Consider the following 15,236-nt stretch of genomic DNA (forward strand, 5'->3'; position numbering starts at 1 on the left):
AAATAGAACAATCAATACCAGCTATAACTAATTCAGCTCCTGATACTGTCGAGTCCATGTGATCGTACGCAGTGCATTGATATAGACCAGCGTGATGAGATCGTACTGGACCCAGAGATAAACGGGATTGAGGCGAATGAAGAGGTCTACCTTCGTGTTGCCAACTTATAGTGATTCCTCCTCCGCGACCTCCTTGTACTGTGCAATTGAAAGCACCGGACCCACCCGTTCCTAACAGCTACAAAACAACATTTTACGTCTTAAAATGTTTTAGGGAATAAAGTTTGGTTTATTGAAATCGATGTTGCTTTTACCAGAGGATTTGGTGTAATAGACACAGCAAGTGGTTCTATGACTATTAAACGTATGAGCAATCTATGAGAAGATTCTGCTCCCGACGAACACGCGTAGCGGACTGCATGATGTGGTCGCACATTTGGTAAGACGAGAGCTCCGAATTTAACGATACCTTCTCCAGGTGTTTGAGTTATCCAAACTCCGCTTGCTTCTTGACGCTGCCACCTGATTTTGAAGTTAATGTAAACGTAGAAATGCTTTTAATATATTTTTTTTAAAAGTTTAAAATGAAAATGTATTTTTCTTCAATAAAAATACTTACGTAATTGTATGTCCATTAACATGACGCATAATGCAAGGAAGAATCACAGTGTCGCCAGTTCGTGCTTCAATTGAATTGATTTCATTATTTTCCAGCCAGCTACTATCTGTGTTTTTTTTTTAAATAAAAGATTAGCGACGTTAATTTAAATAAGAATTAAAGTATCTGTTTGAAACGTACCATCTGTTGTAAGTTTTACGACAGGACTTGGGGTATCTAACGCCATACAGGAATATTCCGCTTGCATATCCGCTTGTGTTAAGTCAGTACCAAACAACAATCCACCTGCACCGGCTATCCATCGAGCGTCTACAAAACACGTTTTTATTAATAAAATATAACAGTGTTTAATTTTGAATATGAATTCTGATTATTTAAAATTGACTTACGTAAAAAGTCTTTGATATACTTAGTCATATGTTTTATTACCGGGAAATTAATCGTATAATATTCTTCTTAAAAATAGTGATGAATATATTCAAACATAAATGTTACTAACCAGTTCCGACGAAACTTGATGCAAGCGTAAGACCATCCTGAATCCATCGTATCTCAACTATACCAATTTGAGGTGACACATCACATCTTAGAACTACAGAACCCCCGATTTTAGCCGGGATAAGCTGTCGCACGGAATGTGATAAAACATTGTCTTCCACTGTGAGTAAAATAATTTCAATTAATGTTAAGTAACGTTAAGAGAAACGTCTTTAGTTTATAATATAGAGAATGTCTAAATAGAACCGATCATCTGATTTTCAACAAATTAAATTTTGCTATACATACGAGTAAAATCTCATTTTGAAAATAATAAATATTGTTGACGACGCTTAATATAGTCTAATACTATCAATTATACAAGGATCTCTACCAAAAAATTATTAATGTATATCAATGAAATATTAATACTATTAACAAATAAAATTTACCGCGTAACTAATAAATTACATAGAAAACCAGCGAAGATTTGTTAATAAAAATAAATCAATTACTTAAAAAAATAGTGTAGAATAGTACAATACCATAGTATACATGGAGTGATTTATTGTATGTGTGAAAAACTTTAAAAGGTTAAATGTATACCTAATTTGCTATCAATTAATGTATATACAGCTTTATCAAATTTCAAAAATAATAAATAGCGTCATAATATTATAACTAGGAATTTTCAAAATTGTCCCTGCAGTCTGTACTGCCAGAAGTTATTGACCTATCACATTTCAATAGCAAAAATAAATTAATATAACGTATTTCAAATTGTAATTGATCACTTAGTATATAAAAAAAATTGTTTCCCCAAAGGAAAAAAACACTTTTCCATGCCTCTTAAACACAAATGTAAAAGAATTTGTAAAATAAAACCAAAATAAAATATGAAAGTGTCGAACACTTTCTATAAAACTCATTTGAATAAGAATAAGCCTCTTTTGCGCCTCCATTTGTTGCTTTTCAATTCTTCCTTTGTAGTCGGTTCCATTGTATAGAAAATGCTAAAATATGGTAAAATCTATACCATGTGTTTAGACCAAAACAAATATAAGTTACATAAAATAAAATGATGTAAATAACTGTGAAGATTCGGTAACAAACTTAAACACATGGATTCAAAAATATTAAAACCGTTCTTTTTTCATTTTGTTACTTAAATATTGAAATATTTGCGTGATATTATATGACTGACAGAAACAAAGAATACCTTTGTAACTTTACTATATTTGGCCATGATACTATCCAAATTAGTTAATTAAAGTGTTAAGTCATTTAATTAAAAATAAGCAGGGCTTTTAGTAGTAGCACGTAGGGGTCACGCGGTCACTAAAGAAAGTTTCTTATACATCAAAATATTGCCGTAAAAATTGAAGGAAAAATTGTTTGCCTTTAACAAAAGTTTAGTATTTTTTAGTAGGACAAATTGAGATGTTGTTTACATGTTTTTTAGGAAATAAAACATAATTTACAACGATATTTACCTTAAAGCACAGTTAATGGTGCAGTGAGAGGATTTAAAAATAATGAACTTTCGACTTTCGAATTATAGTGTATCGAAAAAAAGTGACCAAATGTCTGGAAATAAGTATAAGAATTTTCAATTTGAAACACGCTCCTGTGACTTTGAAAGATAACCATAGTGTCAATGGCTTACAAAAGCACTAGAAGCCTCTATTAAGTGAGTTCACTGTACTAAGAGGGTCAAGAGGTGAACCATATTTGCTTGTAATAATAGCCGCCCTGTTGTTAACTAAATGAGCCACACTTCTCCTTAGTACTTGATATTATGTCTGCTAATCTATGGCACGTGAGCCTTCTATTTACCTTAATTTCACATAATATTTAATAACAAACAAGTTATATTTGTCACATCTCAATTTTACAAGAATTGTAAATTAATAGCTTCACTTTGTCAACATCTCTCAACGAAATTACAATCTATTCTATTAATTAAAGGTAACAAAAAACGGACTAGTGTTTTAAAAGTTTGTTATACCGAAAATATTATTGAGCTGTAACCTTTTAATTAACATATTAATATTCTATATTTTGTTTTTACGTGTTAATGGTTCTTGGTACAACGGTGGGCAAATGCAATGAAATGACTGGTCCTGTAATTCCTTAAAGAATATATTATGGTGTCTGGTAATAGCTAATTAAGTTTAAGTCGATTAACGTAAATTTATAATTTAAATTAATATTTTATGTACAAATAAACAGAACATTTTGACTTTTCAGAACGAATACCATGCCCTCTTTTAGTATTAAGATCAATAATTTAACTCCGAAAGTGTTTAGCTTCAAATATTTTTGAACAAAGAAAATTTACCTTGTTACGAACTCACTGTAATGTCATTTTTAATTCCTTAATTAAAAGTTTCGTCGTGTAAAAAACTCGAGCGGCCGTTGCTTGTTTTTCATTTTATTTCATATTTCCCTCGCTATGTAACGAAAAGTTAATTGGTTCAACTCGACTCAAAGTTGTAATTTGCTTCTGCCTCTTTTCGTACATCTGATTATTACATTTTCAATATATCGTTGAATAATAATTTAAAATTTTAATTTAGTTCATTTTAATAAAGATACTTTCCAACTACTAGTCACATGAGTTTTTTTTAAATGGCTTTTTGCTATAATTAACAGAATTTTATTTCATTTATCTTCCGATAAGCCTATAGACTATTTACTATTTTCTTACTTTATCTTCTCTTTATTTCATGAATGATTTTCTTTTTTGTTCTACGCTCAATCAGGTTATCTATCACCGAAGACATTTTTAAAAATAAAGAAATAAAACATAAATTTCATAACTCTCTTCTGCAAAACTTTGCTACTCTTTAAATATCATTTGAATATAACTCACCCGGCTGTAGTAACATGGGTCTAGATAAAGTGGTGCCAGCTTTATTAGTGGCTTTGCATCTTAAAATAGAACTGGTCCCGCCAGCTCCGGCGTCCACTACAGAACGTCTTGCTCCGACCACGAGCCGCCCGTCACTTAGAACATGTCTGGTATGAAAATTTAAAAGAAATGTTAAAACCATACTATTGCTAAAATGACTTATTATGAATCATTTCAGGCTTATAAGAGCGTTAACAAACTACATTTGCTTATTAATATCAACTGATATTAAAATTAGGTCGTAGGAACACCCGCCGCTTCCAGCTGATTCTATTGAAAATATATGGGTGAGGCCTATGCCCAGTAGTGGACATCCTGTGGCTGAAATCATAATGATGATTAAAAAATATAAAAAAAAAATAGTTTGTTAGATTATGTATAATTTCGTGAAGGGTGAAACTTTTTTAACCATACAACAACAAACAATTTTGTTTTTATTGCGGTGAACGTGAACTTACGTTTTCTAATCAAAGAAATAGAAAACAAATGTTTTGCGGATATATTTTAGTATAATATAAAACGTTAGCTTTGTTGCTAAATATTTAGTTAACTTAATAGTTATTCTTTATCCGCTTAGTATACAAAGTTTTTAAACAGTTATTTACTTCGTTGAGACAAGATTTAAAATTGAACTTTCTCTTAGCGAATCCGAGCGCTGACATGCAGGCAGCCAATTTATTAGCTGTCGCCTAAAGAATTCCGTATTAGTGGTTGTTTTAGTTTTGGTTAAGGATAACATACTTTTTGGAGAAATATTTGGTAATAAAAATTTATAGTATCTTCATTAAGCTTTAGATTAAAACATGTATTCGTAAGATTTATACATAACGTAATTTTATTTTGTGTCAACGATAAAATTTTGTATTTCGTGTTTAACTAAAGTCACGGATGTTGCTCGAAGAATTGTTAATCCGAAATGTCAGTGGGCGGGCCATACCGTTCTTACAGCTTTAAAAGTTCTCGAGTGGCGACCATGAGTCTGATGCTGTGTGGGTAGGCACCCTACCAGCTGGAAGGTTGACATAGTTAAGGTTGCGAGAAGTCGCTGGATGGGGCCAGCGAAGAACCGGTCATAGGGACGATCTTTGGGGCATTTGGCCTATACCTTGCTGTAAGCGTTTCTTGGCTAAATAAGAAAAATGAGAAAAACTAACCGATAATACGCAATAAGAATATCTGCTAGTAATTCTGATGTATATGTGTGTGTATGCGTGCGTGTGTGCGTGCGTGTGTGTGTGTGCGTGTGTTTAGTACAGATTCACTATTGAACAAAATCTTTGCAGCAGAGTATTGGAGAAAATGATTAATTTGGGAGAAAATAGTATAGTATCTACCGTAACCGAATTGTATGCATTGAGATCGGGAGAGTTTCAGAAGCAATGTAAACATCAAGAAATACGGGCAACGTCCACGTTGTGTGTAAATATTTGTTTACAGGTATTTGTTCCATATTCTCACGAAAACTGTCTCTAGTTCGAGAAATGTATTTTGGAAATAAATGTTTACTTTACGTGTGAAACGAAATATAGTACCTACTGTTATTTTTAAAATTGTAGGCTTAAAAGTAACAGTATGTAATTTCCAAAAATTTAATATAATTGCAAAATTTGTTCATTTAATGAAGTCACAGTATGAATAAAATAGTAATTTATTGTTTGTAAAGTCACGTTATATAAATGTCATTTCGTGTTCAGAATATTTGTGGTTTGTACAAATAATTTATTCCATATGGGTCATATTGATTAGGCATATAGCTCAAAAAGTTAGGTATCACATGACGAGTTAAGAATATTATTTTATAACAAAAACAGAAAAATAATGATATTTATTTTTTAGCATGTAATAATTTCGGTTGAAAATGGTTATGTACTTTAACCTCCACGAAATTTATGGTCTTCGGTTTTATGTATAATATCTTTTGTTTTTGAAAGATGCATCTAAGAAGCTTTGTCTGTTTACAATCTATTAGTTTTACTAACACCTAGTTACTAAGCAACTTGAACGTAATTGAACAAACATAATTATCATGTTAAAAAATTTATGAAAAATGCCTTCTAAAAACGATTAAATTCATTTGTTAGTGCTTGTTTAGCTATCGAAATATGACAAAAATATATTGAGTATATAATACATATAGTGATTCAGGCAGTAATATTACTGTTAGGATATACCATGATACTTGAGATAGTTTTCAAGTGCGAGCATATTGTTGCAAAGCGCTTGAAACTTCGAGCACATAAAAATAAAAAAATAATCGCGACTATTAGTTTTACGTCATGACTTTTATGCAAATCTAGGAATTAATTATTATTGCCTTTAATGCTCTTCAATTTAGATTCAATAGTACACGAACAGTAAAATGGTGGAGTTTTGAATTTTTTATGATTAATAAATATCATTTTACCTCAATCCCGGGATTGTTGTGAGAATTTGTCCTTCAGCGGTCACCCAGTTGACGTCAGGAGTGGGATGTCCGGTGGCTCGACAGGCGGCATAGGCCCCACGCGTGGACGGCCACAATACGCGGGACGGCGGCTCCACTGTGAAATGCGGGCGTTTGTTTCCCGCACTCGTGGCCAGTGCTACCGCCAGGGTGATTGCCAGTGTCCATGGTATCTTGTGTCCTTAAAAACAGTCAAACGTAAGATTACACTTATTAAAAATACACGTACATATGGATATTGAAATTGATTTACGAGATTAAACTTTCTGTTCTGATATTTTAATATATATTTATATTGATATCAATATACACCAGATAAGCTTACTAAACATTTCTTTAAGTTTCATGAAAAAAGTAACGATATTGTAAGCAACTGTGCACGATATTATAATGCACTCCAATGTACTTGTAAACTATCAAAAATAAATATATGAAGAAAATAAAATAAAAACTAAAAATCCTATTGTCAGTGCTAAGGACTCTTAAGTAATAATAAATCTTTGGAATGAATTGTTTTGATACTGTATTATCGATATAAAACTGACCATAAAAACCGTGAGTTTTTGTCGGTACGCTTCAGATTTAGGTGTATTTGGAACCCGTAGATTTAAGTTGAACAATGCCATTATAGTGCAGTTCAATCTAATTCTAGATACTATCAATTTGGGCCCTTTTCGCATTCTTCTTCATTCGTAACAAGAATAATATTTTATTAAATCTCTTAGTTTTAATGTTGTATAAGGTGTTTCTCGCCTTGAATTTTTATTTCGTAAATATAATTAATAAAATACTTAGTAAATTATTGTTATCGTTAAATCTAATTACTAAGTATAAAAAAGTCATACCTAATTTATTTAATTTATGATGTATATTATTAATGTTTATCGATTAACAGTCTATAGCGCAGAAAAATTGGGTAAAGTTAAAATTTTATTTTTAAAGTCAGACGAAATTAAAATTTTTCCTTTTGAATATTTTAAAAGTATTTACTAACCTATATTAGTTAATTAAGTTTTTAGGTTAAAATATTTTCGTGTTCACATTTACGTATAAAGAGTAAATTACTTCAGATCGTCAAGAATTTTTTGCATTTTACAAGTTCACCTAATTAAATTGTTTCTCAAGTGCATTTAAGCTAAAAATTCGCCAGCTCTCAAAAAGTTTATATTTATTTTAATTAACTTTTTCGTTTTTGAGAAGCATTTTAATTTATTTCTTTTTAAAACTAACCGTCTCGTACTTGGTTAAAAATATCGTCCACCTTTTCGTTGATTTAAATTTAACCCAATATTAGCTTCACGGCAAAATCCTGGCCTGACAGTGGTCAGAAAGGATTGCAGACTTAAAGGAATCCTAATTAACGATATTATGACTTTATTATAATGAAATTAACAATTTTTATAATAACCAAATTTTAAAAATTCCTACGCTATGAAATATTCACAATGCAGGAGTATATTCATATGTAAGGATTAAAATATTGGCCTATATTCATGTATAATTAAGTACTTTTTTCGAAGTTTAAAATTTTATCTAATTTTAAAAGAACTCTTAATGAAAAGAAAATGCTTGATAAAGAATTTTTTTTGTACTAACAGCCAAATAAACTATTTTGAAATCTTGTGGTTTTCGAATTTATAATTTTAGAGTTTTTAATTCGAATATTAAAATGAGAATCATCTTTTTTCCCTTTTTTTCACTTTTGCATGTTGTTGTTGTTGACGTGCTGGCTGAGATGGTATGTCTTCACTGACATGTCAACAATCTGCTTTGATGGTGATATACCTATGATTTGACAAATGACACTCGGAATGTTGAATTCTTATATTTTATTCATTTTATTTGCATACCGCAAATTTTTATACTTTTTTTTGCATCCTGCGTTACACTCCTCCGATGTTGTATTCAGAATACATTATAAAATTCAGAAATTTTTGTGTCTTGATAAGTGCTCCTACCGTGGCATTAAACCTGATCTGTCCCATTCTGATATAAATCTGCAATAAGTCTTAAGGAAGTTCCACTTCAGGAAGTCAAATATTTAAATGTTTCAGCGAACATTTAAAGGATGTTTTTTTTTAAAGGATGTTTAATTTTGCATTGAAACAGGATCGAGTTTTTTTTGTATTGTTCGTGTTAATAAGAAGTATACATTAAAAGTAATAACTGCTTTGTTCGCTCACCGCCATTAAAAAACTGTCGACTGCAAGTTCCGTGTGCATTGGAGAACAAAGACCCAAGAGTATTTTATTAAAGCACATGTTATCTTGCATCGCATAAATTTTTGTTTTAAAATTTGGCTTCAGGAGCGGGCAGAGTGTACATTGCACCATTTTACTTGTGCAGAATGGATATTTAAAAGATTTATTATAATGCCGTTTATAGTAGGCCATATCGTAAATCAAGCCGTGTGAGCTGCGTCTATTGGCCAGGCTGGAGCGTTATTTACGCCAAGCTGTAATGTAGGCCGTAACGCTTTTGATAAAAACTGTTAAAAACACACTTTAGTCTTTTCTTTTAAACTTAAATGTAATGTAGAGAGTGACTTATATTTTAAATTATTTAGTGTTGTCAAAGAAATAACAAGATAGTCGTCTCCTTTGGTAGAAACATTAAATTTATATCTTTGGTGAATAATCTTAAATAACCACTTTTAATCATAGGCTTCAACGTAGTGAATATATAGGTCACGTATCCGCAAAAATCTTTAAAGATTTATATATCTATTTCCAATCACCGTGCATGATGTGGTCACTCTGAAATATATTAAATTATTTTTTTTCCATTTAAATGCGACTAGCCAATAAATTTGTGCTGTGCAAAGTTAACAAAATCCAATACAAAATCTGTACAAAATCCAATTTTAATACGTGCTAATCTTAATTTATAGAAGCACCTTTTCGTATTATATTTTTAGAACTTTATTTATTATTTCTGAAACCAATGATTTACACGTACACTAATTGAGAGAAAATTACTACTTTAAAGGGTTTACGCCTATAATCAATCACCCTGTGTATTGAAATTCAACATCATAGCTTTTAATACTAATTTTTAAACTTATAGATTTATGTAAACAAAAGGTTACACCTGATATTACAATGTCACGCATTACAAGATTATTACCAAAACATTTTTAGTAAATTGTAGTATTGAAACTAGTTTTGAAATTTAATCATATTTTTATTGAGAAAAAAAAAGTTTTTTGGACAATGTAAAATGAACCATTTAGGATGAATCGAACTAACAAGCTTGTAAAAAGTAACCGGTAATTAAGAATTAATTTATGTTTTGATTTATTTTTAACGGAAACAATTTTTTAAAGTAGAAGTATAATAGATGACTAAATAACTAGAAACATAATTTTTCAAAAAATAGTCACTATCTATAACATTATTCTTTCTCTCAACTTAAATAAAAAAAGTAGTGTAGAGCATCTCCAGAACTATATTCTTATAACATTAAATTTTGGAGTTTCTTACGAATTATCTGTACACAGTTTTTACTTTTTAATAATATATATATATACTTTTATACTATATATATACTTTTATATTATATATATATACTTTTTAATACAAATTTTGAATCACTCAAACTTGTAAAACTAATGTAAATAAATTTAAGTTTACGTAAAATACACTTGTTGGGTTATTGAAACAAAATCATTTTCAATAATATTTTTTTCATTATTTTGATTAAAAATATGAATCGGAAAAACAATTATTGTTGTTAAAGATTCATTAAAACATAATTGTTTTGATAATGTCTCACTAATGTAAAAAAATATTATTTAAAAATATTTTGTATTATATGATTTTTTCAATAGGTTCAAACTTAAAAACAATTAAGGTAAATAGACTATACGTCAATAAATTTAATTTTTTATATAACTTTTAATAAAAATACATTGAGTATTATACATTAAAAAAAATTAATATTTAAGCGCGGTTTGTTAATACACTTGTATATCTTATAAAAATCACGGCAGTACATATACTAAACAACTTGTGTTGTACCTTGCGAAAAAATCATGTAAAATATACAAAGAATTTTATTATTCGATTATCGTTAACGAACCTTTCATAACTCAGCTAGAAGTTCACAATAACTTTTCAAACTGCTGATTAAAAACTTCACATTGACAGTCATGATATTATTACACACGGGCAATTTTTCAACACCACACAGTTCCATTTCCAGTTATACAATCCCATTGTTTCAATGCAGTTTGCACATACATCGATCATAAAACTTTCTCCTCATAACTAGAGGGATGGGGTGACACGTCCCGCTTCGACGGCGTTTGAGCAAAGACTGGATGCGAATCAGAGCGCTCCCGCCCGCGCTATCCCGTTGGTAATAACTGTTGCAGGGTGGCTCAATTAGCTGTGACAAAGTATTATACCTAATGAGTTTGAAACTTAAATTTAGCTCGAACTATGTTGAGTTGATTACTTTCGCAAAAGTTTTGCGGTGCCTGGTTATCTGTACTGGTTGCCTTGGTTCTTTTTGATGAGTTGTTTTTTTGTCGATAAGAAAAATCGAGACGAAATCTGTTATATCACGATAAAAAAAAACTAAATGAATCTTATTATTTAATAATGGTACGCCACATTAAACTAGTGTCACCACACATTAGGCCATTCATCTCACTTCTCAATCAAGGAAATTTTTATGTTCCACTTCTAATTATTATTTTCTACTCTGAAGAATGCAGTCACAATAAAAAATCATCTGAAATACAACTTAGTTGTAGAAATAGATGCTATGGTTGAACCGCCCATCAATGCTTCTACCAAGAGAATTTTTCAACCAGTAATTTATTGTAAGACAAAACTAATTTAGAAAAGTAATGTCCTATTGAGTACAAAAATAAGAAAAAAAACTTTTAGTAAAATAATAAAGGTTAGCCGATATCGTAATGGTGTTAAAGGTGTATTTATTAAATTTAATTGCTCACTCGCAGCCTTTCAAATGAAATTCAATATGAAATTAATTAATCTTTTAACAACTGAGTCAACTATTCTGAATGGTAGTTGAATGTTTTAAGAACTGCTATAAATCACTCACTTATCTTCAGTGTCAGTGTTGTACTTGAGGTAAGTTAAATTACTTACTCCGGACTCCGTTGGTATTACCTCACATTTGCTCCAGGAGCTTTAGAAAAAGATTTCACTGCCAGATTTAATCAGAAATCTGTAGAAGAACAAAGTACCCGACACAGCCCAGTACGGCAAGATGAAATTGCAGTAGGCAGATAATATATCACCAGAATAGATGGACGGGGGGAGGGAGACTTAAGGTTCTAGAATGGAAAGCACAGATCGGATAGAGCAGCTTTCACCCACAAGCTGAACCAATCATATTAAAGTCGCTGAAAGGCATTGGATGTAGTCCGCTTCCTACCGGCTCTATTAGAAATAAAAGAAAGAAAATGACCAGCAGTGGATGATTAACAGGTAAAGTAACGATTATAAATTAATATGACTAGCAACATTTTTTATTTACTACCAATAAAAAGGTTAAATTTAACACTTTGTGTTAAAACAGACTTATTACCTCATATATATATAATGATGACGAATTCTAAGACAAGAAACGGCGAGGAAGACGGCGGCGCACCGAAGCCTATATAGTACACCGAGGCGCCAGGCGCTGTAAGTTTTAAATAGTACTTAAAGGTTAGAGATAGAAGTATTTTTTAAGAATATCCTCGCACGGCTAATAATGTGTTCAACTGTTCAGAATAAAGCTTAATGATGAATTAAAAACGGGATCTCGAGTTAGGATGCCAGCCAAAACACGCTTAGTATTCTTTTTGGTCCATCAAAATTGACTGCTATTTGGTTATAACTGTATTAAATGAAACAAGTTACCATTTCAATAAGTTGTATGTGAGTAGATTGTCAGATCAACACATCGGAGGAACCGTCAGCGCAACCCCATATGCGGTTTCAGATATCGTACTTCAACGCGTAGATTGCATCGAACTACAAAATTGCGTATATGCTGCATATATAAAGGCTGAGAAACACCGTAAAGTAATATATATTTTCAAAATATTTTATGACTATGGTAAATTTCTTGGAATTTTCAAGAAACTTTATCTTGAATATTCCGAAAAACTAAACAGAGGCGCTGCCTTCTTTCTAACAAAGGTGCGAATTTACAGCAACGAGGAATGCAAGTTAAGCACATATAAGAAATGAAGTTGGGAACAAATGCGAAGCATAACGATCTCTTTTGTGCCAAGGATGTGAGTCTGCATGGCAGTTAACGAGAACTGCCGGGTTAAATGTTAAATATTGTATGCTGGTGAAGCGAAATTTGGTGTTATAGTTAATTTTAAAACTATGGAATATTTCCGGACAAATAAAAATTAAACGTAACAAATTATAGTATATCACAGGGTTGGTTAAAGATTTCTGAGCCATTGGTAAACTTTCCGAAATGATTACGTATTTCGTCTTTTTTGCAAGAACAATTATAGGATAACTTACCCTAACACTTTATTATTTTGATCAGTTATATTTATAACTGTATTATTATAAAGTAATATTAAGGATCTTTCTGATAGTATCTGTCTGAATTCTGACCTTGTCTCAGATTAGGTCGCATTTAGAACCTACGTAAAATACGTCGAGTATTTAAAGTTGAAGGATACCGTTATAATGATTGAGTTTTATCAAATTTGGCTCTTCAAGTATTCTTCTAATGGCATACACAAGTGAAGTAGGTCATTATATTTTTAAGTAAAAATGAACCGTTCAGTAATAAAATGATCGGTTTAAAAAGATGTACCCTACGTATCTATCTACGTAAGAAACATGTTTGAGTTAATGATATTAAAATTTATGACAATTTAGCAGCATGGAATATATGTAGATAACCACATATAATTTGGGTCTGAAATATGAATGCGTAGATTGATACATAAATATAGAACATTAATGTAATTTCATGGGAGATCATTTTAGATTCGATAAAATGAAATTATGAGGTTTAAAAATTATAAGAAAATTTTATTGAATCATTTTCGATAATAATCGTTTTTTCCTTATACAATAATAATTCTATTTCGTAATTATTTAAAGTTCAAAAAATCCTTTCTTCTATAATGAAGCTGCCAACGAAGAAAATATTAGCTCTTGATGATACAGACAATATGCACAACAAACTCATAAAATAACCTATTCATAACGACGCGACGATAAAATTCATGCAAGGAAATATATTGTTCGCTTTATTTTATTAGCATGCAATTTAAAAACCACATTGTATTTTATTTGATTTTGTGGTCATACAAGTTCATGTACACGACAGCAAAGGCCGTACCGTAGTTCTAAACCCTGTGGTTAATTACGGAAGTCGTTCACAATATAACTTATGTTGATAAGTTCTTCATACCTTGTTAGTTAAGTTCCTATGTTCCTCTGATGAATCACAGGGAGTCCTCAACGTCGCCCTCCAGGTCGGTCTTGAGCCTTGAGTTTTAACTCGATTCACCTCTTACCTATTTATTACGCTTCTGCAAATTTTCGTTTGCCGCCAGGACTAATTAAAAAAACACATTTTCATACCGTAGTCAAGACATATGTATTCCACAAAATTAAATTACCTTTAAAAAATATATCTTATTAGACACATTTATTTGCATTAATAACAAAATTAATTAATTTCGGTAGCATTAAGCACTACTAAAATTACCTTTTTTTTATTTAATAAACTAGTCTATTGTATAATGAAAACCTTCAAACCATGAATTTCTTTTTCGTCTTTACGTAAGTCCTCTGGGAACATCAAAAGGCTTTTTTATTACCGTTGGTATATCCTTTGAAAATCCATCTCCGCAGTGTAATTCCTATTTATATGCCTATATTCCTTTAGATAAAACGAACGCGCGTTAACGTATTACTTTTGTGAATTTACGAACCTTACAACCTTAAAATGTTATTGATTATTTTGTCGTAATTATGATAGCCATTTTATTCGAGCATATTTACACTTTTTACATATATGTTAGCTAATGGATTGAATATGCATAAGGTATATATGATATATAAAAAGTTTTCCGTTGACATTATTGGCAACAGTTGTAAGCTTTGCGTAAATTAAATAATTTCGTCACGACTCACTAACATTGTAAGAAGCCTTTTGTAAACAACACCGGCATATTCTCGGATCAAATATTCGAAAGCGGGATCTCCTCTCTGATGAAAGAGGCTTCCTTAGGAGGGTACAGAGGGTACGTTACAAGACTAACTCAAGTTCAAATTATTTAATGAATTTAAATTCAAATGTAATAGCTACCCCGATCAACTACGCACCTTCGAAATTTAGCCCGTGCAATAGAAAAATATAATTAAAATGTTTAAATTATACAAGATCTAATTTTTTATTTTTACTTGTTTATACAACTTGTCACGCTTTTTTGCTTTTTTATTGATAACAAATTTGTTAGGCGTTTGGATAAGGAAAGCTGTATGCACTTGAACATTTTTTATTACTATTTATACATTTTTTACATTTTATAATACTTTCTTTCCTTAAAAACCTTTCTGATAAATCAACAGAAGTAACCGATTTGGTAAAGCCGTTCTTCAATCGCTTAACGGTTAGCAATACATTAATCAATATGATGTATATGATCTTTTAAGATACATCTAATCTCGTAAATAGCCTTGTAATCTTTTATTACCTTGTAAGTCGAATTTAGTTATATAGACATATCTTTAATTATATTTTTAAACGAAATTGATAAGTATATCTTGTCATTGCCG

At 30.8% G+C, this 15,236-nt stretch overlaps 1 protein-coding gene across 1 annotated transcript in view; it reads right to left on the bottom strand.

The window, feature by feature from the left end:
* Nucleotides 1–15,236, bottom strand: part of LOC137932320 (cell adhesion molecule Dscam2-like) — a 70,120-nt gene that overhangs the window by 15,364 nt on the left and 39,520 nt on the right. The window contains exons 3-9 of the mRNA XM_068775925.1: nt 6,415–6,634; nt 3,972–4,117; nt 1,119–1,277; nt 800–928; nt 620–725; nt 315–522; nt 19–238 (exon numbers count right to left, since the gene is read on the bottom strand). Coding sequence (XP_068632026.1) covers nt 19–238; nt 315–522; nt 620–725; nt 800–928; nt 1,119–1,277; nt 3,972–4,117; nt 6,415–6,634 — 1,188 coding nt within the window. The remainder of the gene's footprint in view (nt 1–18; nt 239–314; nt 523–619; nt 726–799; nt 929–1,118; nt 1,278–3,971; nt 4,118–6,414; nt 6,635–15,236) is intronic.

The sequence above is a fragment of the Battus philenor genome, unplaced genomic scaffold (assembly GCF_028537555.1).
Source record: "Battus philenor isolate CCGP_79_NKW_IND1 unplaced genomic scaffold, ilBatPhil1.0.hap1 SCAF_9, whole genome shotgun sequence".
Lineage (NCBI taxonomy): Eukaryota > Metazoa > Arthropoda > Insecta > Lepidoptera > Papilionidae > Battus > Battus philenor.